The 27,412-nt window shown below is 37.9% G+C and overlaps 3 protein-coding genes across 3 annotated transcripts; 2 read left to right on the forward strand and 1 right to left on the reverse strand.

Annotated features, from left to right (window-relative positions):
- The first annotated feature begins 1,822 nt into the window (after positions 1–1,822).
- On the forward strand, positions 1,823–9,111 carry LOC144653900 (transmembrane protein 33-like). The gene is made up of 9 exons (XM_078514040.1): positions 1,823–2,091; positions 3,573–3,667; positions 4,383–4,467; positions 4,696–4,798; positions 6,117–6,184; positions 6,632–6,672; positions 6,845–6,955; positions 8,059–8,142; positions 8,825–9,111. Exons 1-9 carry the CDS (start codon positions 1,990–1,992, stop codon positions 8,976–8,978), a joined length of 843 nt encoding a protein of 280 aa, XP_078370166.1. The 5' UTR covers positions 1,823–1,989; the 3' UTR covers positions 8,979–9,111.
- Positions 9,112–13,983: 4,872 nt separating this feature from the next.
- LOC144655182 (uncharacterized) lies at positions 13,984–15,847 on the reverse strand. Its single transcript, XM_078515396.1, has one exon. The coding sequence runs from the start codon at positions 15,791–15,793 to the stop codon at positions 14,609–14,611; it is 1,185 nt and encodes a 394-aa protein (XP_078371522.1). The 5' UTR covers positions 15,794–15,847; the 3' UTR covers positions 13,984–14,608.
- Positions 15,848–16,010: 163 nt separating this feature from the next.
- Positions 16,011–25,456, forward strand: LOC144653859 (uncharacterized). The gene is made up of 7 exons (XM_078513972.1): positions 16,011–16,393; positions 18,370–18,448; positions 18,918–19,807; positions 21,278–21,379; positions 22,754–22,810; positions 22,893–22,978; positions 23,887–25,456. Exons 1-7 carry the CDS (start codon positions 16,106–16,108, stop codon positions 23,936–23,938), a joined length of 1,554 nt encoding a protein of 517 aa, XP_078370098.1. The 5' UTR covers positions 16,011–16,105; the 3' UTR covers positions 23,939–25,456.
- Positions 25,457–27,412: the final 1,956 nt, after the last annotated feature.

Below are 27,412 nucleotides of genomic sequence, written 5' to 3' on the forward strand. Positions count from 1 at the left end.
GTTGCAAAACCTTCTCATTCTGTACATGTTTTTTGATGTATTGTTTCACAAACACGAGACAGAGTATTCGACTGCATTGCAATCACCATGGAATTTAGCAACGTGTTCTACTTTGCAAAAGGTTGACGCAATTTCAGTGGGTTTTCGAATTCTGGAATTTGGATATACGTTGGATGCAACAAAGGGCCCGTCCACTCAAATGCTTTTTAATTTCCTTAATGCGTCCACACCACACTGATGCGATCGAAAACGCTCAAACAGTTTTCATCGAGAACGCTTACTAGTACGTTGTTGTTCAATTTTACCCCTTGGTACATTTTTTTTTTATCGATAAACACACATATGCAGATACATTACAATGCAATAAACCGAACAGTAACAATTTGACTGTTGTAAAAGGTATACACTTAAGGTACGATAGTAAAATGATAATAATAAATAATAATAATAAATAATATAATAATACATAATATTTTAAGAGGAGGCCTCCAATCACCTAGGGGTGGTTTTCAGGAGGGTCCTCTGAGAAAATAAATGTTAAACCTTAAAATACATTAAAATCTAAAATACAATAAAAAGACAAAACCTATGCGGTAAGCTAACTAAGATTAAAAACTAGAACAGGAATTAAAATATTACTAACCAAGGTTAATGATTTAATAAAAACTGTTTTAATAGAGATAGAAAAGTAACCTGAGAAGTAGTATGGATACGTGTACAGTTTTTAATATAAGTTTTTCTAGTTGGTATTTCAAAATGGAACGCTATCGTATCACTGTCGACTGCGAAACGCATCGACGAAAACGCATAGTGTGGACAGACCGTGCCTGAAATGCGATCTATAAATTAGGCAGATTGGGCTTTACATTGAAGGAACTTTCATGGTTTTAACCAAATATCTTAAAGATTGTCAAGAAATAACGTCTTTGCCTTGGGGAATGCAGGTACAAGTACTTTAATTTGCATGGTTCTGTAAGATGAACGCTTTTGTAAAGATTTTTCAGATTGAGAAATTGCGGGCATATTTTTATCATGATTATCTTTACTCTAGACTCGAATTAGTTCATACGCTTTTCACGAAAAATAATATAAGCCAAGTTATTTTTAATAAATCTTCCTTGGTTATATGCTATATCACTGACTGGAAAATCAGGAAAGCCTAGTGAGAGACTGGATTTGATGTGTTTGTCCTCGACAAAATGTACGCCCCCTACCCAGGTCCCTCCTTGCCCTTGCCCATATTTGACATGCAACCAAGATGCCGTCTCCTTGCAAGCAACTTCGTGCCCAAAGCACTGGCGCCGGATGAGGTTGTGGGAGGTTGCTCTTGTAGAGGGTTTAGTTTAGTATGTATTAGTTTTCAACAGCGTAGTCTCTGTGTTCCATCAGGCCTGGGAAGTAGCTCTTGCTCTTGCTTATACCCTTCTACTTGATCTTACTTTTACTCGTTTTTTTCGAGCTTTGAGATTGGAAAACATGAACGCGATACGTAACTGACTTTCTATTTTCCAGGATCTTCCGCAGTCAATCCAAAGGGGGGGAGGAAGATAGGGCGGTCGGCCAGATACTCGTCCGTTGATGAAACGTTTGTTGCAGAAATAAAAAAAAACTTTAATTAACGAATTTTTTCTCCCGTTTTCAACACATGTACAAGAACGTTTGCTGTCGTTATCCTTGACCCGACAATTGTCTCTATTGCTTTATGGCTACTTTTACAGTACCTTATCAAGTGAATTCATGGCTACCCCTGGCCAAGTAAGGAAGCGTTGGAAGCGATAAGTTCGGGGTCTGGTGAAGAGAAATATATAATGATCAGCGGCTGCTCCCATCAGCGGCAGATGGTTGATGCAAGCAGTTCCACCGGTTATTTTATCGTCTTTATTCCTTAGTTTACACGACTTGGCTGATCATTGCCCAAGTTTATCGCTTTCCTTTATTACCCTTGTCCGTTAATAGAGCGTCAAATTTGTGAAAATCGACTTTTAAGCCATGCCACCACAGGAAAACGAAGCAGATACCAGCGCGTCAGGCAATCCGCCTGGTGGAAGTCCGCCCGGATCATCATCTAGCCCTAACTGGGCTGCACTTAGAGTAAGTAAGCTTACATACAATATTTATTTACACCGTAAACTGATTCAGATCTGTCAAAAGTACGGAGCAAAGCTTATCTTTGTATAGGTCGTTTCTGATCTGTCGTACATTGTAGGTATTTAAACCCATGCTAGATATGCTAAATATCGATATTTAAGTTATACGTCCACGAGACTTCGTAAAATGTTTTAGTTCCTCCGTCTTCTTGCCAAAATGTGTCTTCTTCTCTTGATTTACGTCCTTAAAAATGTTTTGTTTAGTTACTCAAAGAAAGGTGTTATTGAAATCCATCGTATTAGCACACTATCTATAGAAGCTAGAATATTGTGAAATTTATATAAAGCTTTTAATAGGAGAACTTGGTTTATTTCCGTTTTCGTTTTGTTTTATTGCGTGATCATAATGTCCTTGCGTGCACGTTGTGATTTTGAAGTCTTGGGCTGATATCTTCAATTGGCTAACACTACAACTTGACTACAACAACTTCCAAAATGTCACTGGTTGTCATTTATTTATTATAAGGACAATTCAAGGTAGATTATTCTAAATGGAGTTTTTAATAGACGGTGTACTTTGAATCACGACAGTTCTGGACACTGCCATGAAGCACATGTTTGAGAATTTTGCTTCATAAAATAGCTCGTCATTAATTTTTTAAATCAGGTAACTCCTGCGATTAATTTTTGGTGTCCGGATTATTACTTATTACTCTTCCTATTGGATATACATCTGATAATAAATTATTATTATTTTTTGTTATTTTTTTTTATTATTTTTTATTTTTTTATTTTTTTATTTATTTATTTATTTTTTTTTTATTAGTGTTGATAGTATTTACAATAAATTATTATGCATTTAAATACCTGCCAATTTTTCTGGGTCAGAGGCGATTAATTAACGATACAATCATGTCCAAAGTTTTCCAAAGGTGTCCGAAGTATTCCAAAGACGTTCCGAACACATCCCGATTCCACTGCGTGTACGTGTTTTGCTAAACACAACCTCATTCCCAATGCTTTTCTTGTCATAACTCTGAGATTTTGTGGAAAGTATCGTCATTTATTTTACATGGAGTTTTTGTTTCTCACATTGGTTTGAGTTTACATATTTTTGGAAAGCATGTTGGTTATGATTGTAATAACTCACATTGTTTGACTAGATGTGAGAAATTGGTTGGTAAGCGTGAGTTGGCGTTAAATCGAAGTTTTCAACTCGCAGACATGAGACTCACGCGTAAGGCGTGAGAGTTGGCAGGTATACATTTATATAACAGAAAATATTTGAGACAATGGACCTTATGAAGTCTGTACATAGTAAGGTTATGTTTAATTAAAGATGCTTGCAAATGATCTCCCCTTTAATGAAAACACCATTTTATACATGATGAATTTGCTGTTAAATTTTACATTAACTGCCTAATGTGGAAAGTATGTTTTTAATCATAATAAATGAAATATTAATAACATTCTCTAAAATTGTAGCAATATCTGTTGGACAACAAAATTGATTCAGCATTATGGCTCACACGAGTATTTACAATCATCAGCTCAATTCTTTATCTGCTTCCATTCTTTAGGTAAGTTTATAAATGTAATGCAACTCAGGGGTGTAGCTAAGAAAACACTTAGCCGGCTCATCAACAAGCCCAGCTGGCTTTTCTGGCCTTGGCAGCTCTAAAAGTTTACCTTTTTCGGCCGGATTTAAGTTCTATTTCAGCCGGTTAAATCAGCAGGCAGCCGGCCCTTAGCAACATCCCTGGTAACTATATTAATTTTGACAATCTGTTTAAGTGACTTTACAAAAATGTATTTGAGACATTTGGTCTGGTCAAGGGGGTGAGTACTAATTACCAATATAAAGCGTGTTGCATGCAATAATCATAGGCAAAATTGTGCCGTCTAATTTGCCCCTTCCAGAATTCATTTTACTTTAAATACATTGTGTATTCTCTAGCTGCTGATCAATTTCTTTCAAATTCAACAGCAGTAATAATAATAAATCGAATAATTACAGTTGAACCCTGTTAACTCGAACTCTGAAGGGAAAAGAAAAACAGTTTGAGTTAACCGAGTAAAAATGACTGAAAATTGGGTCAAAGGGAAATGGAAGTTAGTTCGAGTTAGCGGGGTTGTTCGAGTTATCCGAGTTCAAGTTACCGGGGTTCTACTGTAATAATTGAGATAGCATTGATTTTCATCTAATGTTCAGGTGGATGTAAAACTCACACTAGACACTATATTTTTTACTTTTTTAAAAAATTGCTCTGTTTTTTTTTTTGTTTTGTTGTGTAGTCCTATGTTCAGTTATAACTGCTACAAAAGAGTATTGATCAGTTCAGCGGCAACGTCAGCCTTAAGACTCCACCAAAGGCTTCCAGTAAGTGCACATACTGTTTTTATTGTTTTTACCATAGATAGACCTTAGAGAGCATTCTGTTTATGGCCTTCAACAGGTTTATACATACATGTATTTATTACATGAGTGATGACTAATGCAACTAAGAGGGCCAATAACTAACGATTAATCCAAATACTTCATTGTCAGTCCAGTATATCATTTTTATGATTTTATAATAAACATGCTTTCATCATTTCTGTTTTGTAGAGATTCCAGTTTTCAAGAGAGTACTTTGGATTGTTATTTGCTGAAGACAGCTGTCATTATCTTCTTTACAGCGTCATGTTTGTTAATTCTCAGCCAGTAACCAGTATCCTTTAATTCAAAACTGCCGTTAATCATTGATCTGTGTTTAAAGGGGCTTTGTCGCAATACATTGCACAGTTCATGTACATTAAGGTGATTCCACTGAAATAGAAGGAGTATTAAAAATTTTCTGAAACTTGGTCCAGGTTACAATTATTATGTTATGAGGATTAAAAAAATAAAATAAAAAAAGGGGGTCACCGCGCTAGTTTTTGTGTAAAATGGATGCCTTTGTAGTAAATATACGACCCGCGAAGTATATATTAGGTATCCTAGTAATCCAAATGGGGATTGCTATTGTTTCGAGAAAAATCATTTTTGCATTAAAAAATTAGTCTAGTTCAACAAAATAGACTTTGATCTTATATTAAAAACTATTCTTATTGTACAGGAATTAAGATAATGAAGAAATTAAAGATTTTGCTCTGTGCGCATGTTAACGACACTACCTAAAAACGTGCTTTTTACGGCACTAAAATTAAAATATCTCAATGTAGAATTTTAAACTTTTCTTTAAATTGCAATATATTGTAGACAACCGTATGACATTTAAATAATTGCATTAAAAAATGGGGTCACCGTGCTCGTTTAAGAGAAAATGACCATTTATTTCCCTACCGAGCTTAGCCTGAAGGGAATCTCGTAGTGTTCTGTGCGCGCGCGCGCTCGTGCTCGCGCTAAATGACGCGAAAACTTATGCGCAGCTAGGATGCGCAATGCAATACCGTGGAATCACCTTAAGTCATTTGTTTGTGATGTCCAAAATGTGGCTAAATGAAATTTAGGCTAACTTAGAATAAGATAATGCTGGTCAGTGGTAGTGATGGGGCAGGCATGTACTGGTACTTTGGAGCTACATACAGGATTTTGTAGTGCTTGCATGTTTGGTGTTCCAAGTATATAGGGACATACAGTTCTTTCAAGCTTTGGAATGAGTGTGCATTAAGGTAAACTTAAAACAACTCATTAATAATTCATTAAGAAACTTAAAATAAATTTATTGTTTAATGAGTGTCTTTATATCTGATAAAGACACGGCTAAATTTTATGTCCAATTTTCTTGGCCAAAATAACCCAAAATCTAAATATCAGTTCAAGAATGAAAAGGTCTACATCAGAGGTTTTTGAAGCAGTTCAGTAAACATGCAGTTAAACTGTTTGTGCTTTATCAAGTCTAAAACACTTATATTAGCTGCGCCTCATCTTTTAAACTTGATAAAGCACTCCTGTTCGTTTAGTAAACATTACTTAAACACAACATAATTATACATGTACCTGATTTTTAAAATGGCTATTTCCTTGACTGCAAATTTCTAACCAAGTTATCTTAATTCCTGTTGCATTATTTGCTCTTCTCCATACGGTCTCCTTTACTAAAAAGTTACTAGATGTAAGTATGCAATTTTTGTCAAATTATTTTAATTTGTTTGTTCATACAATATCCCCAGGGGGGTATTTGGGATTTCAAGTGACCGGGATGATCGAAGGATTTTTTTGGGTTTTAGATTTTTGATTCCGGGATTTTTCTGGGTAGGAAAATTTGGCAAGTATTTTTTTCTATTTAAGTAGCCTGGATGTTTTGGTAGTGCCTTTGCGAACAAAGTACAAACAGACATGTTTTGTTGTTGATTTTTGAAAGGTTAATTTTTGATGTAGGGATTCTTTTTGGGTTATGTTGGAAGCCCTAGGAATTTTTTGGGGTCTTTATTTTTTCCCCCATTCAATTATCCCCGTCACTTGAAATCCCAAGTACACCCCTGGGACAAGATCCCAGTTTTCAACTCTTACACAATGTTTACTTTTAGTGACATTATTTTTTTTTTATTTTTCCAACCAGATCCTTGGAAGTGGGGGAATTCTTAACATGTCCCTCATAAGGTAAAACCCCTATTTCAATTGATGCAGTATTTGTATTTTTGCAATCTCCTGTCTCAGAAAGATGAACCTTACATTAATATACTGGTAACTCCCAATTTTGTAGACTTTTTCCCCCTGGATAGTTATAAATCTCAGCTAACCAAGTAATGTATTTGCTTTATTGTTTTTTTAGGTCAGCTCGTAAAGCCATTGAGAAGGTGGAAATGAATCAGCAGGGAATTTTGAGGTTTATTGCCTGCACTGAGATCATGCTCATGCCTGCTGTTATTTTAATGATGTTAAGGTATGTACCCAGTCGAGCTTGTAGTGTAAATGTCAGTTACAAGTAATATTAAATTTCTCTGTAAGTTGTACTTGCTTTTATTTGGGATAAACTTGTGTCAATGAACTTGCCTTGTAAGATGTTAGAAAACGTGCTCTGATTAGCCAAGATTTCTGAAGCAAAAAAAAAATAAATAAGTACCGGTAATAGGCAGATTTAGCAAAGACAACATGACTTCATTTGTGACGACTCACAGTGACACACTTGTTCTTGTTGTCTAAAAAGTGCAAATACCATCATCATCTTTTGGCATGGATATCAGGTCCAGACTAACCCAAATGCTCAGACTGTGTCCTTGTCTGATGCCACAGTCTTTACCCAAATTTGCAGTTTCTTTAGTTTAATAGGGTGGTCATCCCATCATGCTGATGTTCTTCACCTTGGTTTTGTGCGTTGTCTGACATTTGCAGACTACACTAAGAGAATACCGTATTTATTTGATTAAGCACCCAACCTCGAATAAGCGCCCACTTCGAATGAGCACCCGCCCTGAAGGTAGGAAAAGTTAATAAGCGCCCAGCCTCGAATAAGCGCCAACCCATCTCCCCCAAGAAACTTAAGTCCACAAGAGGAGTATCAATGAGATTGAAATTGACTTAGGATTACTAACAGACTTCGCCGAAGACCGAGTTTTGTTAGTATTTTACAGAAAGCTTCAGTGAATAGTTAAAATTCTGCTTTGGTACATAATCAAGGTTTGTTATTATTTGTTGTTTTGTTGCAAAATAAACTTGCTACGTGCTGAAAATGGTGAAAATTATATAAGCCCCCACCTCGAATAAGCGCCTACCTCGAATAAGCGCCCACTCCCAAACTCCAAAAATTTAATAAGCGCCCAGGGCACTTAATCAAATAAATATGGTATATATCGTGTTACCATTATTGAAAGCTAACTGTAAACATGATAACCAAAGTGCTTTTCAGGCTAACTAGAGTGAATGGTAGGCTAACCGGAGTGAAAAGTCTGCAAGTCTGCAGTCTGCAATCTGAAAATGTCACACACCGGATTTTGTGGCATACTAGTGATACTAATGACAGTAAATCATGTTAACTTATAATTTCAGTGGTCAAGTTGGCATTGTCATTCCCTTTGTTTATTATCGCTTTCTGGGATTCAGATATGCCTCCAGACGGAACCCATACTGTAGGTTAGTGAATGTGTGGGCAGTAAAATTTGAAATGATGTTTATTACAGTTACCAGTACATCTTATCAATAAATGGACTAAATTCAGTAGTTTCAACCAGATAGAGCCAGACCATAATTATAGCCTGTTGTTCTTATTTTTGAGAAATTTTTCAAAAATAATAATACAGTAGAATCCTGATTTCTCAAACCTGTACTCAATTTTCTTTGGACTATGCTGTCTGCGAGTAACGTCAGAATCCACATGTCAAACAGGCTTCCTTTCCTTAGTTGAACACTGCAATATTTATCAATAACACTGATTTTTCATACTTAAAGCAAGGTCCCAATTTCTGAAACCATTATTCATCACTGCTGTTTCCTCCTTGGAGGTTTGATGAAATTAGGATTCCACTGATAATTGAAAACTGACGTTGCCAAGTTGGTGATCTGTCTCAATCAACATGTATCCTATTTTTCAATAAACCTTGTTCCATGAAAAGTAATAAACATTCTTCTTTGGCTTTTTGTATGTAACTCTGACTTTGAAGGTAGTATGGCAACTTTAATCCACAGTGCTCTCTTTTGGTATCTAAGCAGTGCATGCACTAGTATTGCAAGTACATACATTTCTAAACGACCAAACTTCCAATAATCAATGTATTACAATAATTATCTGATTATCTGTTTATTTTATTTATTCCAGACTTCTATTCTCTGAACTTCGACGATCGGTTGAGCAACTTGCAGGTCATCCACGCTGCCCTGGCTTTCTACGGACATTTGTGTTCAAGTTTACAGCCTTCATTGAAAGACTGGCTCCTCCGCTAATGGCACCGCCTCCACAAGCTGCTTCTTAAGAAAAAATAAATATAATTCAGTGATACTAAAGTTCAGCCATGTGTACTTAAATATTTATAACTTAGTGTTTATTTTGTGGTACAATTTTACCCTTGGTAGGATTTGGTATTTTCCTTTGTTCTGGTGTTTGGTAACATACCCAGGGGGGACTCTGGGAGTGACGGGGAGTGCGAAGGATTGGGGGATCGATCGTGATTGGGTAGGAGAATGGAGGATTGGGTGACTGACAAATAGGGGATGGGTAAGTGCGGGCAAAAAGGGGGACAGGGAGGGGGGGTCCAGGTGGGGCGGAAGACTTAGGGATGGGTCCTGAGGCCTCCACGATCATCCCGCTTTGCCCGGAGACCCCCTGGGGTAACATATGATAATGAATGTAAATGAAAGGAAAATACCAGATTGTTCCAAGGGTAAAACTGAACCACGACATAAGAAACTGGTGGAGAATAGTAGTCAAGGTAAATAAAAATATGAAATAATGTCGGTGAAAAGTACCTGAATGTATCTTGTATTCACTCTAAACTGCAAGTTGTTGTTTTGAGCAGTTGTCGTGAAAGTGTAACTGTACGGTTGAACCTCCTTTTTTGGACACCTCCATAACACAGATACCTTCCTATTACAGAAAGTTCACTTTGTCCAAGAGACCAAAATTAATATAAATTCTACCTCTGTAATAGAGACACTCTTTTGAGGCCCTGCCAGGGTAAATTCCCACAAGTGACACTGCCCAGAAAGTAGCCACAGCACATAAAATAAAATCGCGACAAATGCCAACCCTTTTGGAAAAACTCAAATTCCGACAAGGACAAGCAATTTTCCTTCAATTCAACTACTGCCAGGGACGGAAGTGCGATAAAACAGCAACGCAGGACATTTTTGAATTAAGACTTGTAAGCGACACGGGATCCCCCCCTGGTAGGGCCTCTCTTTTTGTCCATAAATTTTGGTGTCCATATTAAAGAGGTTCAACTGTAGTTCGTTTATACATGTAAATGGTAAGCAAGTGAATATATAGGCCCTATTGCTTATTGAGAAGTAGCAAGTCGTAGTTATTAAAACTGACCATAATTTTATCTGGAAATCAAACACCTTTTAGAACTACTAGTCATGATGTACTAGTCCTGTTTGCTAGTCAGTTGGATTACTGCTGCTTGTGTCACAGGATAATTACTTTTCTTGTCTACTTAAACCATCTCACAGACAAAAGGAACAGTATTTTGTAACAGTTATTGGAAGTACTCTAGTTACTAAAAGAAATCAATAAGTCTGTCTCTCTGCACAGGTTAAGTTAACTGTCTTTGGGTGTGTAGAATACTTTTTTAACATTATTAATTTAAGTCAATAATGTTTTTAATCAGCATCATACATGTTGTATTTATAAAAAATCAGTAATTAAAGCAATTTTAGCGTATCTGTCTACCTCTGTTGCGTCTTGTCTGTTTCTTTACATGTGGACAAATAAGGCTTGAGCTGTATTCAGATTGTTATCTTTTAGGGGGTTAAATTCAAATTTCCAAATGAGCATTCCAACCCCTATTTCCCCCTCCACCTATCCCCAACTCCAGGGTGCAAGTACCCCAGGGGGGTACTCCGGCTTGCAAATGACGGGGATGATCGAATAGAGGCAAAACTCAGGACCCAAAAAAATCCCTAAGTCTTCTGACATTACCCAAAAAAATCCCTGGACCAAAAATAACCCCCCAAAGAATCCCTTGTCAAATTACCCCTAAACTGCCAGGAGGGGCGATAACATATCACAAAGAACACTTGTTTTGTTTATTCATGATACCATTAATGCGCCAAGGCCGTGCCAAGGCCCTTTAGTTCGCTTTTAATACCCAAAAAATCCTCTATCTAAATCAAGTCACCCAAAAAAATACTTGCCAAATTTTCCAACCCAAAAAAATCCCAGAATCGAAAATTTCAAACCCCAAAAAATCCTTCGATCATCACCGTCATTAACAAGCCGGAGTACCCCCCCTGGGGCAAGTACACTGGGTCATGTGGTAAAATGACAGTGTCATTCCCAGACACCGTTGAAAGTTGGGCTTGATTTTAGGAGACAAGAAGAGGGGGGCAAAATCAATCTCATTCCCAGAGCCTGTATCCCCCTTGACCAGCAGTCAGGAAACTCAATGGCTCTGGACGAATCCAAAACCAGTCCCAGGAGCCAGAGATTGTGGAGGAAACAAACATGTTTTCAACAGCAAATCAGATTTGACTGTCTTTTTGTTGGGCTTTCAGACTAGCCCAGAGATCCCAATCCCTGGCGCAGACCAGAACGATTGTGACCTCTGGGGACAAGATTGGGGCAAAATGCGAAGCTCTGCATAGCTCCATGTGCACTGTGCATGACCAAAGACAGTCAGGGGGAACAAGTGCCAGTTGATGGCAACATCACTTCTCTCTGCCCGCGGTTTTTGTCCCAGAAGTTTATTCGCGTGACGGCTTTTGGAGTACTCGTGGGCGCTCACGCTAGTTTTGGATTGGATAAAATAATTCGGAAATTTTCTGAGTGCTTCAACGAAGATTTGCCAAAACTGGCACTTATTCCCCCGACTGTAGATAGCCTTCTACACAGATGTTCTTTTGGATATTCAAATAGATTAGGAGGAAAGATTGTGACAGGCCAAAAGAATGTCTGCATAGGAGGCTTGACCAAAGAGGGAAGCCTGGGAAAGAGGCAGGTAAACAAGATCAAGTCATTCTCATCCCTAGAGCCGCTTGTCTCTCTTAGCTGGCAGAACCTGGGGCATGAGGAACAAGTGGCTCTGGGGACACACAATTTGATTGGTTTGATTTTCAACAATGGGAATTTACATCTAGCAAATCAAATTAACCATTTTAAAACCCCTTTGCTGTAGGGAAATGTAAAATGGTTGATCTGATTGGCTAGATTTCAATTCTCTTTGTCAAAGATCTAGCCAATCAAATCATGGTCCCCAGAGCCACTTGTTTCTCATGCCCCAGGTTCTGGCGGCTAAGAGGGACAAGCGACACGGGGGACGAGAATGGGTCAACAGTCTGAAGCATAAAAATAGACAGTGCTTATAACACCACAAAACTTTATTGATGCAAAGAATAAAAATCATACAGGTGAATTAAACCACCAGTCAGGTACATCTCAATGGAATAGAAATGAGGCATCAATACACCGACACCTTAATAGCTTACTACCACCATAAAGGAATTCCTCCACTACAACAAACTGAAACATTTTCTAGACACTAGGCTGTGTCAATACATTTTAAACACTCCAGAAGCTCTGGGGGAGACCAGCTTCACACACACTTCATTGGGGTTTTCAGTGAAATGTGAACTCTGAAATTCAAAATCCAACTTATGATTGCATTTTTCACTTCCGCCAATCATAATATTATTATGGTGACAGCCAACCAACCATGAAAAACAGAAACAAATAAAATGGATGTAAATCTAGCCTGCGTGGCCGGCCTTCAAAGGCCACGCAGGCTAATGTAAATCTACCAAACACAACTGACAGACATGACCTTTTGACCTGGTTGAAATAAACTTCTGTTTCCTGAGAGGTCTATGGTGGCCTAAGATTGCCATAGTCAAATTGGTATTGAATTGTAAAAAAAAGTTCAAAAATAAAAATAAATTAATAGAAAATAAAAATAGTTTTACTTTCTTTTGTTTTTTAAATTTTTTTTTTATAAAATTATTGAAAAAAAAAATAAATTAAAAAAAATAAAATGAAAAGCAAAAGAAAGTAAAATGAAATCAAAAATCCGCATGGCCTATCGTTGCCATAGACCAGAATCACTTGCGGTCGTATCACAACAAACATGGCTGCTCGAATTCGGAATGACTCGTGGATTGAAGATAGAAAACTCAAGGGGGAAATGAAGTAAAAAGCAGGTGACAGGCCTACACAGACTACTACATCGTGACATTTGTACATAGTAAGCCGTTCTGTAAAATTGGATTGGGTCGTCCAATTTGTCAGTCCAATCTGTCAGCTGTATTTATTAGGAGGCGTTTTAGCATGTTTTAGGCTAAGTAGAGTCAAAAGACTGCCGCTCAGCAGATGTGTAGAGGTCATAGGTCTGCACGGTTTCCCGTTGGTACATTTTGACAGCTCTGTATTAATTTTTGTATTTATTGCTATTGCAATTAGTCTTGGCTCATTCATATTCGCAAGATATGTTTTAAAAATGTTCGCTCTGGAATGACACGTCTTAAATTTTCCGTGAACATGTTGATTATATACTTGCATTCTATATTTGTAACGCCGGGCCCGGCTGTTTATAGTGTTGCAAGGTGTGTTGCTTTTCATCACGGATGACATATTTATTTTTTGTCCAGTTTAGATCTTGTTATTTGTCACAACATACCACCCATCGGTGCGTAACCTTAAAAATATACTTATGCTTAACTGGGATTTAATACAAAATCAGCCTTTGCTGAACTCCATCTTCAAAGATCCTCCCATTATATCTAAGAAAAAAAGGCAAATATCTTAAAGACATGCTCGTTAGAGCTAAAATATGAAGGTAATGTACAGTTACACTACATCATGTGGGAGTCCGTGCTGGCCTGTCACACGATCACACGTTTGAAGCAAAATAAATTGGACGACCCAATCCAATTTTATATAACGGCTTACTATGTACAAATGTCACGATGTAGTTGTCTGTGTAGGCCTGTCACCTCCTTTTTACTTCATTTCCCCCTTGAGTTTTCTATCTTTAATCCACGAGTCATTCCGAATTCGAGCAGCCATGTTTGTTGTGATACGACCGCAAGTGATTCTGGTCTATGGCAACGATAGGCCATGCAGATTTTTGATTTCATTTTACTTTTTTTTGCTTTTCATTTTATTTTTTTTAAATTTATTTATTTTTCAATAATTTTATAAAAAAAAATTTAAAAACAAAAGAAAGTAAAACTATTTTTATTTTCTATTAATTTATTTTTATTTTTGAACTTTTTTCACAATTCAATACCAATTTGACTATGGCAATCTTAGGCCACCATAGAGGTCTGCTAAGATGATTGACGGCAACAAAAAGCGTAATCTGTTGATTAAGAATTGAATTTTAGAGTTCGCTTATCACTGAAAACTGCAATAAGATGACAGGGATTTTTATTTTAACTTGTCTGAGATAGTTAACTGGTCAATGGTTTCCACTAGTGACCAAAAACCAATCAGCTTGTGATAGTTATGCAAATAATCCAACGTCCTATTATTCAATGCTGGTGAGCAGTTCCACTGAAAAATCTGGAGTGATGTAATAATAGCTTAAAATTGAAGCATTTTTGTAAATGGGACAATATAACTCAAATGTGGCCCATCGTAAACTTCATTATAATTTTTTTAACAAAAAAGTTTCCAAGTATTATAAGAAAAAATGATTACAAGCAATAATTATTGAACCCTTCTCTCATAATTGTGAACTGTTCAGCCTCCTTTGTACGTTCATATGGCCACAAGAAAAACATGCAAAAATGAACAGTAACTTGTGTTAAGTTGATGATGGCTGCATGTATGTTTGTATGAAAAAACCCATTATACTGCAGTTTGTATAGTGGGAATGCTTTTTATGCACTTATTAGAAATTGCATTTGCAGTTTTCATCACCACGCGTAGCATGGGTTTAGGACGTTGTTATATCCTGACCTTGAATACCACTGGTCTGGAGCTTGGCGTGGTCGGTGCATGTTCCCTTTCTGCAGGAGCACTCCTCGGGGGTGGCCTTGAAGGTGGTGCAGGGGTAGCATGCAAAGGACGCAGGGGAGGAAGTGGAGCTAATCTGGCTGCTGGTGGTGCATACACTGACGCTGATGGTAGAGTGTTCAACTTGCACTGCATGGGCTGACCATCAAGTTTGCGGTTATGATATCTATTCAAAGCAAACATTGCATCTTCCTTGCGCAGATACACCACCTCCGCAGTTCCTCTGCCAAGCATTTTACAACTCCTCAAATCACCGACAACACCAAATAGTTCTTCGACATCTTGTTGAGTGACCAGCGGGTGCAGATTGGACACTGTGATTCTACAGCTTGAAGGAGCCTCTTGCTTAGATGATATTGGCACCTTTCCTGTCTGCGACCTGTTGCTTTTCTGACTGTGATCCAGCCTCCCCTCAAATACACTGTCTCTGAAACTCTCCTCAGTGTCGAGCTCGGATTTCTTGACTGCATAGAATTCATTTTCTCCAGCCATCTGGCTGTACATTGTTTGACCTCTACTCTCCTTCTCTCTTCTCTTTGCTTTCTTTTCACGTTCTCTTCGCCTTGCCTCATTATGTCTCTCGCGCTTTAATTTTGCCTCGTTTTCTCTCTCTTTTCTTTTCGCTTCTTTGTTCTTAGCGGTTATGGTAAGATACCCTGCAATGATGTTTGCCTCTCGCTCTAACTCTTCTTTGCTCCGTTCGACCTTTGCTGTGATACGTATCGAATCTCCCATCATCGTGGCTGATCGATTTGGCGGCACTTCTTGCTTTGTTGTGATTTGAATGTGGCCACCAGTTGAAAACGTAAGCGACCTATTTTGTTGGTGTAAATTCTGCCTTTGTTCTTTCCTGTGTTCGTCTAGCACAGAAATGGAACGAGCGATAGGTGTACCAAGGTTTTTCTTCGTAGAAATCTTCTGCCTCGCGTCGACCAAACTTCTGCCTTTCGATCTGGCCGCGAGCGCGCGACCAGGTTGACCCTTTTTCGCCTGCTTTTGAGCCAAAGTAGACCGCAAATCTTGCGATCTTTTAACATTTTTTGATCCTCCAGCACCTAAACCTACTTTTCTTCCACTCTGCAAAGTTTTACCGCTTCGCATTTTCTTTTTAAACATCTTTACTTCGTGATTTTCTCACAAGTACATCAAGATTATGAACACGAGTGAACGCGCACAATGTAAACGGCCTTTCTATTGGCTGCGAGAAAGAGGGAAATCCTAACCAATGAGACGCTTCTTTAGAAAATGGTTTTAGTCGAGCCTGCGTTACATTTGATCAGCAGAGTTTTCTTAGCACATTATTACTTCATGTATGCATAAAAGTTCGCTCGCTTTCAGATCAACTTCGCTTGATCGACGATCCAAGGAAATGAGCTGAGAAATGTTTCAAGGAAGTTGGAATTTCGCACCAATAATTTCTTCATTACCATGAGGGCATTGCTTGAGCACTTGATGACTATAAATGGAACAACAACACAGAGTAATACAACAACACATTGCCCTCTTCTCACCAAAGCAACAGACAATGACGATTTGCAGGGATGTGAATATACTGATTGGGCATACGCTTTGTTTGCCCTGGTCGCGTTAATTATTGTTGGCATTCCGTTTGTGGCCTTCATCTGCTACGTACACAGGAAGGTACAGAACAAGAAACGAGACATAGGACTTACTCACAGTATCAGCCATGACAGCTCAAGCGCCTATCCGTATCAGGTATGGTTGAGCTGGAAAATATTAAACGTTCTCAGTTTCTCTTTCTGACAATTAATTCAATTCCAGCAGAAGCTTCTGATTCCAGCCAATATCAATCAATAACAATAGACTGATTATGCTTTGCAGAATTAAATATTATTCTGTGACTGATGATCATAGACATAGACATAGACATAGACATAGACATAGACATAGACATAGACATAGACATAGACATAGACATAGTTTATTTAACCACCAAGAGCTCAGGAGCCGTAGCTCGTTAAAACGCTCTCGTGAAATTAAAAAGGTCTAAAAATTACAAATAAAAGACGTTTAAAAGGTAAAAAGTGTAAATGTACAAAATTGTCTTTGACCAGTTGCGGTCGATATATTTGTATTAGAATCAACCGTAAAACAATTTTTCTGTCAGAAGACTTCACAATAAACCCGTACCAAAACACTGAGATTTTTTTGTTATCTTCACAGTATTGCGAGGCTACTAGTACACTTTTAATATTAGTGTACTTAAATATTTTAAACCCAATGACAGTTTAAAACTGAGCAAGTGACCAATCATTAGCCAAATTATAATTTGGAATTCTTGTGTTTAAGATTGTGGTCTATATAAAGGTGTGACCAGCTTTTGTTAACAGAAAGATCTTTTAAAATCAAAGTCTCTTCGAGATATCGACGTTTTTGCATGAAGTATAAGTCGAAGGTTTATCCTGTGCATTGTTCTTCGAACTTATCATTACAGTTTCTTTGTAGTTTAGTTTAACAATTTCCTATCTCCGCGGAGGAAATGCAGCCATATAATTTTGTCAAAAATGGCTCGTCCGCGCCGGGTATTTATACACATATTCCTTAACATTACACAAATAAACAGTGCAAGTTTCACAGAGATCTGACAATTCTATACTTTAAAATTGCAAGGATCTTTCGAGGCAGTCGATTACGGCAGCGAAATTAGCAAATGAAACAGCAAAATATGCGTTTGACGCTTTGTTTTTGCGACGCCATATTTGAATTGTTATAGACCGCTGTTCAATGTGTTCAAGGCCGTATCGTTACGATTGCTCCACGAAAAAGCACGAAAAAAATACGGATATTTCCGACTACTGTCGGAGAAAACATTGCGCATATATTAAATTGCGGCGTAAACAAATCGTTACACTCAAGCTGCGTTTTGTCTAGGCTCTGCGAGGGTCGGATATCAAGACCCAGGATTAAACAAAAGCCATATATACAGTGAATGCTTTCGAATTATATTTGAAGATGAAATACGAAAGAATTTTGCTGTCTTTGACTGAAATTCCACTCGAACTGCGTAGATACGATCGCATGTTGTAAAGCCGATTCATGCAACATTGCTGTCATTCCCTGTCAACGCGAGGTCACGTCCCTAACGACCTAGGCTGATGACGAAATAGAGTTGCGCTTGCATGTAGCGACCAAATTTGGCCTAAATTTTAACCGCTCCTAAGCTAAAAGAAGCCCCCATCTCTTGCATTTGTTTAAACTTCAATAATATCTTTCAAAAGAGCGAGTTTTTTGGTATGGTTTATTTTTGACGTTTGTAATTTTTAAACGATGTAAGTGCTAGTGATTATTTATTCGTGTTTTAGTTACGCAATCAATTGTTTGTGCGACGCTTTTTATAGATCGCCTTTCAGACACACGTGCGTTGAGATAAGAAAGCTGACATGTCACTTTTAAAATTGTTATATAACGTTTGTAAATGTGACAAGTCACGTTGTTTTCACGAGATCGCAAGTGATCACCCACAGCGGAAAGAAATCCCTTGAGAAATTAAAACAGTCCCTTGAGAAATTAAAAAAGTCCCTTGAGAGTTTACAAATATGTGGTTCCAAATTTTGTTCACATAACCCCTATTCTACGTTTTTAGCTTGTAAACAAGCAAAAACGTCGAAAAAAAGGAAGGCACATCTAACAATTTTTAGATGATTTTAACAATTGCCTATTCATTTCCTCAGCCTCTCCACAGAGAAGGACACGGACATGCTAATTATGGTGCCACTGATTATAGCAGTGTTGAAGAGCCACCTATCAGATGTAAGTATGGTATTTATCATGGTTTTTAGCAAATCCTTCTGCCTGATATTGGCCAAACAGCCAAACACACTATGCGATTAGCTACACAAGTGCTGTCTCTCAAACAGTAGCCCTGGGAGTGTTTTCAATTTGGTATTTTTGCACATCATAGACATAGGCAAAAAGAAAGAAAGAACTTAAAAATTAACTAAACTAGTGATTTACTACTGGTAAATTCATTTTATCCTCAAAACAAAATCACAGAAACATTTTAACTCAAGCAATTTGAAAACTTATGATACTGTCCTGTGTCACGTTGGTCTTGAGGCAGATAATAATGCCATAATGACACTGGCAGGAAATACTATTTATTTTGTTCAGTCCAGCTTCCTAGTAACTACTAGGCCATGCTACCTCCCGCAGCCGATTATACTTTTTTAAGTAAATAAATACATTATATAAATAGTAACTTTTCTACTGTTGTTTTAAGCTCCAAGCCATGGTTCTACAAGCAGTGCAGCTGATAGACTGAGCCAACAACAAGATACCACGAGTGTGGCATCCAGTCGTACAAGTGTGATTCCTACTTATGATGAAGTTTCTTTAGGTCATCGTAATGCTTTGTTAGCAAGTAAATCTCACCACCAATCTAATCCCGAAACCCAGAGGGGTGGAGACCACCAATCGGCTGCGAAAAAGAATGAAACAAGGTCATCGCACTTGTCAACTGACAGTCAAGAAAAGGGTGTTGATCAGCCAGGACAGCTTTATGAGTCTGTGGATGTTGTGTCAAATGTACCTAAATTTCAAAAACAAGCCATTCCCGAAGATCAAAAACAGCCACCTCCTAAACCTCCAAGGCAATTTATAGATGACGCCAACACGACAGTGACTGAGGAACCAGTGTATTCCGTACTGGAAGGCCCTGAACCTGACAGCATCACTCAGCCTCTGTCAAATGGTGTCATGGTCCCTACTTCTAGTGCGATCCCTGATGCTAAACCAAGTGCTGAAGCTAATGACAGCTCAGGGACTGGTGATGAAGGCTCTCCAGTGTATGCTGTTGTGGACCCATCCCCAGAGGTGCCCGATAAGGATGAGGATCAGGCACAGTATAATGAAGATGAACAACGAGACAGATCACCTAGTGAGGAGAAACATAGTTTATTACATGATGAAAAGCCAGCAGATGACTCTTGCAATGTAGGGGCTGCTGTAGGCTCCCCTCCAGACAAATACTTGACCGTTCTTCCCCCTACTCCACCTAAACACATGAATGAACCTACAAGTGAGGAAAGAGCTTTGTTAGAGTCAAGTGGCCAGCAGAATTTTGATCAGTATTCTGTCAGTCCAAACAAGGAACCTTCAAAGTCCAGAACTGTAAGTGTACAGTCATAGTTAAGGGTTAATTTTGCGCTTTAATGAACTTTATCATAACATTAATTTAATTGACACTTTAAAGGGATAGTTTACACTAGGTTGATGGAATTGGAAACCAGGTCAGAGTTGAAAACTCACCACTAGTGTACACAATCCTTTAGTAAGAATGGTGAAGTTAATTTACATAGAAATTTGCATGAAAAAATTTACTGTTATACAAAAAACCAACTTTCATTTTAAGAAATGTCTCAAAATTTTTATGTGTCTTTCTTTTTGCGACTTTTTTTGCTTGTTTACAAGCGAAAATAGGAGAATAGCAGTTATGTGGGGCAAAATTTGGAACCTTCTTGTCATTCTTGTCTACTCTCAAGGGACTTTTTTAATTTCTCAAGGGAATATTTTAATTTCTCAAGGGATTACTTTCCGCTGTGGGTGATCACGCGATCTCGTGGAAAAAACGTGACTTGTCATTTACAAACGTTATATAACAATGTTAAAAGTGACATGTCAGCTTTCTTATCTCAACGCACGTGTGTCTGAAAGGCGATCTATAAAAAGCGTCGCACAAACAATGGATTGCGTAACTAAAACACGAATAAATAGCCACTAGCACTTACATCGTTTAAAAATTACAAACGTCAAAAATAAACCATACCAAAAAACTTGCTCTTTTCAAAGATATTATTGAAGTTAAAACAAATGCAAGAGATGGGGGCTTCTTTTAAGGCTTCTTTTTTAGGCCAAATTTGGTCGCTACAAGCGCCCATTCTATTTCGTCATCAGCCTAGGTCGTTAGGGACGTGACCTCGCGTTGACAGCAATGTTGCATCACAGGCAGACCACCCTATGTGTTCGTGGTTAATTATCGTTGTTGACATGAGACGAACAAAAGAAATTTTGAAATCTATAAGGGTTACTGAAATAAAGCTCTGGAAATAACATATCTAACTACATTTCGCTCTAAATATCTCAATAAAGTTTAATGAAACGTTTATCGACTCATGTGTTGTATTTCTTCGCCTGCGCGGGCCGTTTTAAGCACTTTTTTAACTGATTTAGCCGGCCGAAGGCCAGTAAGAGAGAAAGAGGAGACAAGGCTTGCAAGTCGGCGGCCGCCAGCAGCGACCTCCTCCACTTCAAACCGGAATTAACGCCAAACTACTGAAAATCTCACCTATCTGACGACGGCTATCGATCGGTGAGTTGTTGCTCTATCTCTTCGCGGAATTTGAACTTCATCCCTCCAATAGTTTCCGAGAAAATCCACGCTGAAATCATGCATACGGCTTTTTGACTGCACAGGATAAACCTTCGACTCATACTTCATGCAAAAAAAGTCGGTATCTCGAAGAGACTTTGATTTTTAAGTCTGGGTTATTTCAAGTTCAAACACAATTACTTGAGAGTGATTATATTTTTACAATGCTTGCGGCAAATCCAGTAGAATTTCACTATTAATTATTTCAACAGGATTTTGAGGAACTTCTACTGGGTAAAGTTAGAGCTTTGCCGGCAAATGAAAGAAATGGTACCTTCCTTGTTCGGGATTCAATTTCTTCCACTGGATCAAAGGTATGTGAAACTTTCACTAATAGAATGTTTAGTACTGATAATTGCACAGAGAAGGAGTTAATTTAGCTAAATACTGATTTGGTTGTAAAACTCCTAAGATTGCCTTTCAACAGTCATGTATTCCAAAAAATAGTAACCCTTCTAGAGTGTTTGGATTTGTAACGAGAGATAACAGTAAATGTTGACCTTAATGCTAACCGAACATCGCTAGTGCTTACATTAGAAAGACTGACTGCTAATTGCATAAATTACTACTTAAATACTGCATATGTGCATGTGCACTTATATATTCTAATATTCTAATTAGCCATGTTCGAAACGAGCAGGGGACTGGGAACAAATATTCAATATCGATTGAATTGAAAAATTGGGCCTGTCATGTGAAAGAGCATCCAAAAATTAGTGACTTAGCCAAATTTGAGAGTTATTGGTTTAAATGCAAAGGCATGGTACTCTTTTAAAAATCGTGAAAATAAGAGAGCTTAGTATGGATTGGATGGACAGCTGTCCCTCCAATCCATACTAAGCTCTCTTATTTTAACGATTTCTAAAAGTGAGTCATACCTATGCGTTTAAACCAATAACAATCAAATTTGGTAAATAAACTAATTTTTGGATGCTCTTTCACATGACAGGGTTCATTTTTCAATTCAATCGATATTGAATATTCGTACCCAGTCCCCTGCTCGTTTCGAACATGGCTAATTACGGTTATGCATAATTCGTCACAGGATTATTATTCTTATAAACTCTCTTATGGGCAGACAGCTATATGTACTCAAAGCATACAAAAGTTTTATCGATTTAAAAAACTAAATGCCAATCTGGTGGCCTGGCACATGATGGCATGATGGGTCAATTTGACTCTGCAGGGATGTAGCTAAGAAAACACTAAGCCGGCTCATCAACAATCTCAGCTGGCTTTTCTGGCCTTGGCAGCTCTAAAAGTTTACCCAAGCCTTTGTTTTCACGCGAAATTTCAGCTGGATTAAAGTTCTATTTCAGCCGGTTAAATTAGCCGGCAGCCGGTCCTTAGCAACATCCCTGAGACTCTGAATTAAAAGATCCAGCCTCAAGCCTCACCAGAGTCCTTGTGTTGTGTTCTCAGGTAATGCAGCATTACTCTCCACCTAAGGAACAACCAGATAAATTGCTTGGGGGAGGGGTGTAGCTGATGAACCGTCAGACACTACTGATCCCTGGGGCATAATTAGTAATTTTAACAATCATTAATTTACAAATTTTGTAGAAATTTAATTTTCAGTCAAGTCAGTATTGCATGCTCAACCCAGTCTACCCCTCGCTTTCAGCATACGACAATACAGTACTCACTGGCCACAACATCACTCATAGCCATGTTACCATGTTTTGCAGGTTCTAACCATGTACTGTTGGAAGGCTGACTCGAACAAGGAGCTCTACAACTTCAAGGTTAATAAATGCAATAAATGTGGCAAACAATAATTATGGTAAACACAATTCTCATTCCTGAAGTTGTACTTTGCTCTTTTAGATTTGTTTGACAGAAAATGGACAGACATTCCTTTACAGGAGTTCAAACAAGTTTTCAGATTTAAATGGACTTTTGGAATATCTCAGGTAAGAATTTGTAGCTAAGAGAAACTTTATGTGGTAGTAAGGAAGAGCTTCAAATCACAGCCATACTTGACAAGTCACGTGACCAGAACAGGGAAAAAAACTAAACTCAAACGGTGTCAATAGATAAAGAACGTCCACATGCTTAATGCGACGTACGGTTTTTATGAAATTCGCTTTATTATCAAAGTTTTGACGTAAGGAACCTTTACCCGTATTTACAGACTTTCTTCAGTAGCGTTTCTGTTTATCGTGTAAACAGTAATTGCATGCGTCAGATTATAAAGAAGGCTATGTTAACTCTGATATGTAAAATAAGAAACTCTTCCTTCTTTCCTCAGAGTTTTAGTGTTACAAAACGCTTCAAAATCGCTTGCCACAAAATACAGTCTTCAGCAATACCTTGAAAAGACCTAACAACTGCTCTAGATCTGTAGTTAAGAAGGACCCCCATTAAGTCTGTGTATCAAGCTAAAGCTTATCCTAGTTTCCGTAGCATTAAGCGACTAGGATTATTTCTACTTCCACCTGGGTGGGATGCTAGTCCATCGCAGGGGTTACCCCCAGCATTTAATTCGCTGGTACCCATTTATACACCTGGCGGAGAGAGGCACTGCGAAAGTTAGGGTCTTTTCCCAAGAACACAACACAGAGACGCCGGTTAGATCTTGTTCAGGAGTTGAGTTTTTTAAACTTCAGTCCATTGCACCTGTCGCTTTGTGGTAAATAAAGTGTGGTAGATTTCCGGATTTCTGTGTGTTCTCTAATTAATCGAATGGCAATAATGAGCCTTCGGGGTAGCTGTAAATAACTACTTCCTTGAAGTTAACATTTGACCGTTTTCTGAATATGTATTATTTTTCAGTCAACTTTGCTGTAGAGGCTGATCTAGGTATTTCTATCTCTTTCAGAGAATACAAAGATATGCTGCCTTGTGTCTTAACAACACAAGTTTTTCCATAATAACTGCATTTTTGGCCTTGCCAGCAATATCAGTGTCCTTGACATCTCGTTGTTTAGAAGTATGGGCCGGGTTGTAGCTTGGGGCAATGTATTACATTAAATAGAATTAGCATAATTTATATTTATATTTTGTATGAAAGTAAGATAAAACTGAAACTTGAATCATTATTAGATAGTAATATGTCAAAAGGATAGCATCGCGGTGTTTCTTAGAAAAAAAGGCTTGTTAACAAATTGAATAGGCAACAGCTACAGTGGTCGCAGGCCTAGCTCCTTCCTTCTGAAGAACGCATTGCCAAGTTTTAAATGTATTACGGACAACGCAGTTATGAGCGAAAAGAAAGCCTAGGAAACATTCACATGAATGAAATAAACAGTCAATGATGCGTGACACTTGGGATCATAGTAAAAAAATTCGAGAAAAAACTCTTTTAAGTGTCAAAAAATTAATATTTACAGACGTTTCGGGCAGAGCCCTTCTTCAGTGTAATGTAAAAATGCCGATGCAAACATGCCTGCTGTTTGGCGATCCCGTTCAAGCTTAAAATTCTTCGAAGGCTTTCTTTTTGCAACTGAAGCTGCGTATATAACTGTGTTGGTTCTTCATGTATTATAAAATTATAAGACGCTTTCTAATCTTGATTTTTGATAAAGAGCTGGTAAAAAATTCTCATTAAGGCGCCTACATTTCCTCCGTATATTTGTAAGTTATTGAAAACCTTGTTTTTATATTGTAAACTATAAAAGCGCGTGTAAGGCTAGAGTAGGGATGTAAATATTTTTACTAATAATTGTTATTTAGAAATACATTTCAGTATTTTATAAAATTGTGGTGATAAGGCGGGCTTTCATTAGGTGCCTGGGTGCCTGGCGAAGTGTTGTGCAAGAGTCTACGTATATACGGCTGTGATAACACGTCACTCGCCTAATTTTTTAAAAGGAATTATACTAAAATGTTGCTCAATGTTTACACAGCTTCAAGCAAACTCTCGAGCGAATCAGAGTGCGATTTTAGGGCAGTTTTTAATTGAGTGTCGTAAAACCAAAGCCAAGGTAATCAGTCTGGCCAATCACGAACGACTCAGACAATCTAGTGATGCAATGAAAACTCGTAGCAAATACATGTAGACCGACACGAAGCGCGGGAAAACGTGCGCGAGCGAGTCACGATTGGTTTTGGTTTTACCTCTGATTGACTGAGAAAGCGGCGCGAGTTTTTTGAGCCAATCACTAAGCGTAGTATAAATGCAAAACCAAAGCAAACGAGAATTACTTTCGACACAAGTGAAAACCGCTATACGAAAGTCGTGCAATTTCCCTAAACCCACTAACCTTTTCGCATCCAGCAATACTTAATAAACACACGGTGTGTTTTTCTATTTTGTCAATGAAAGATGGTATCACTTGGTTTCATCCATACGATATAAATGTCTTCTTCTTAGTATATAAAAAAACTCGTTTACTGTGTAACCATACACCCAGTTCAGAAAACTGAATAAACTATTTTTTCCGTCTTTATAGGTGGATTCATTTTAAATGTAAATTTTGCAGTGAACACTAACCTGTAGATTGACACAAGTGGGTTAAAAGGTAAAGTCTACATACAAGCCTAGTGGCTCAGCAGGCCGGTTTCCGTAGCATGAAGCGACTAGGAGTATTTCTCGAAAACACCGACAAACACCAAAAGGTAATAAAGTAAAAGGAACAAGATTAGGACGGACTGCAAGCGAATTAAAGAACGTAAAAAGTTTTGACTACCTGTACGCTTCCCCTGAAAAACTTTGAAAGTTTATGTAGCTACAATTCGTTTCTATTTTGGCAGTAATACTGCCAAAGAAATTGTTTCATGGAGCAACGAAAAATTGTAACTGAAGTATGAAAGTGCGGTGAGCGAGAAAATTCAAGTGATGTTAAATGCAGAATGTAAGTGCAGTACTGACAGTAAACACCCGCAATATAAGAACAAGTGGATTAAGGACCGATCAGGCTGAAACTGAAGTTGGCCAATAAAGCACCACATAAAAACGAAGAACCAATTCAGCCTGCTTATTATATTCTTATTATATTTCTCACTGAGCAACCGGTAAATAAGAACTTATGGCGGCCTGAACCCCGAAATCCCGAAATCATAGGTGTTTACTGTATTAGATGAAAAACTCTCACGATCAAAAGCCCACCCGATCGAGAGCCCTTTAGAGTCTGGGGACCAGACTGGCAGTAATGCGAATAAGCGTGGGTGTTTAATTAATTAGCAAATAAACTATAAATATAAAAATTCATGTAGGTATCCCTTGCCAGCTTCCTGTGGTACCTTTTGAACATCTGCTTCATTACAGAAGAGGCGTGATCTTTTTAATTCGCAAATCCTGTGTGGATTTTTATTTTTTATTTTTAGAGGAACACAGTACATCAGAGCGAAGACGGTAAGCAAGCTTTTGATTCGTTTTATTTTTGTCAACGGCGCATGAAAGCCGGATCATAGACAGTTTTGCCAAATGTTATTTTTATTTATACACCTGCTTTTAAGCAATATACGACTTTTCGCGGGAGCGGTAAAAGTTTGTGATTTAGACGCGATTTAAGACTAAAGGTGTTGCGACTACGGCTCTTTGTTGTCTTATTGTGAAGTTAAATGTTGCGTCTAAGTTAGTAATTGCCATAATAAGATTACCTTTAATTTTAACCATTGAATATCCCAGTAATATTTTTGTGCAATGAATTTAAGTAAATGGCTAGTACACTTAGATACATCGATATATCGTTTTAATCCCTAAAATTGTTTGTTGAAGACTGAATTCGATTCAGTTTCGATTTTGAGTCACAATTATAGGTAACGTATAAGAGCTTCGAGTTAGCGAATTCAACATGGCAATTTAGATTTCACAAAGTGCAGTTTCGAGGAATTACATTTATATATATCCCATGCTCCAATAAGCGAGTATAACTTCTTGAACATGTTCATAAAACCTAAGAGATGAAAGTAAAGGCGCATTCGCAATATTCCCGGGAGTTAGAACTCTATTTCGGAATAAGAATATCTCCTAAACAAACGCCTTGTCGCGTTTTTATTCGGGATTGAGAAACGTGCATGCCCTAATGTTACGATTCAAAATCGGGGTTATGGATACATTGAATCAGATTGGCTTAGAAGCTCAGCTTTCAGTAATAAACCTTTTAGTAAAAGGGAAACGGTATTGAATATCGACTTGAAAACATATAGGAATATTGGATTTCGTTTGGCCTGGCAATAATGAATGCGTATCACAGCAAAATAAATAATAATATCTACCCGAAAATAGCGCCGCTGTAGAAAACCGAAGAAGTTACCTTAAAAAACTAAGAAACAATACAGGATTTCGACATAAATACTGTATTAACTTTTGCAGCTAGAGATTAATCCGTAAATAAAACGCGCGCTCAATTCAGTTTATTTTGGATCATCGCTGTGAATCAGCCCTAAAATATTATTTACTT

This window comes from Oculina patagonica, chromosome 5 (genome assembly GCF_052425735.1).
Source record: "Oculina patagonica isolate OP01 chromosome 5, crgOcupat, whole genome shotgun sequence".
In the NCBI taxonomy this organism is placed as follows: Eukaryota; Metazoa; Cnidaria; class Anthozoa; order Scleractinia; family Oculinidae; genus Oculina; species Oculina patagonica.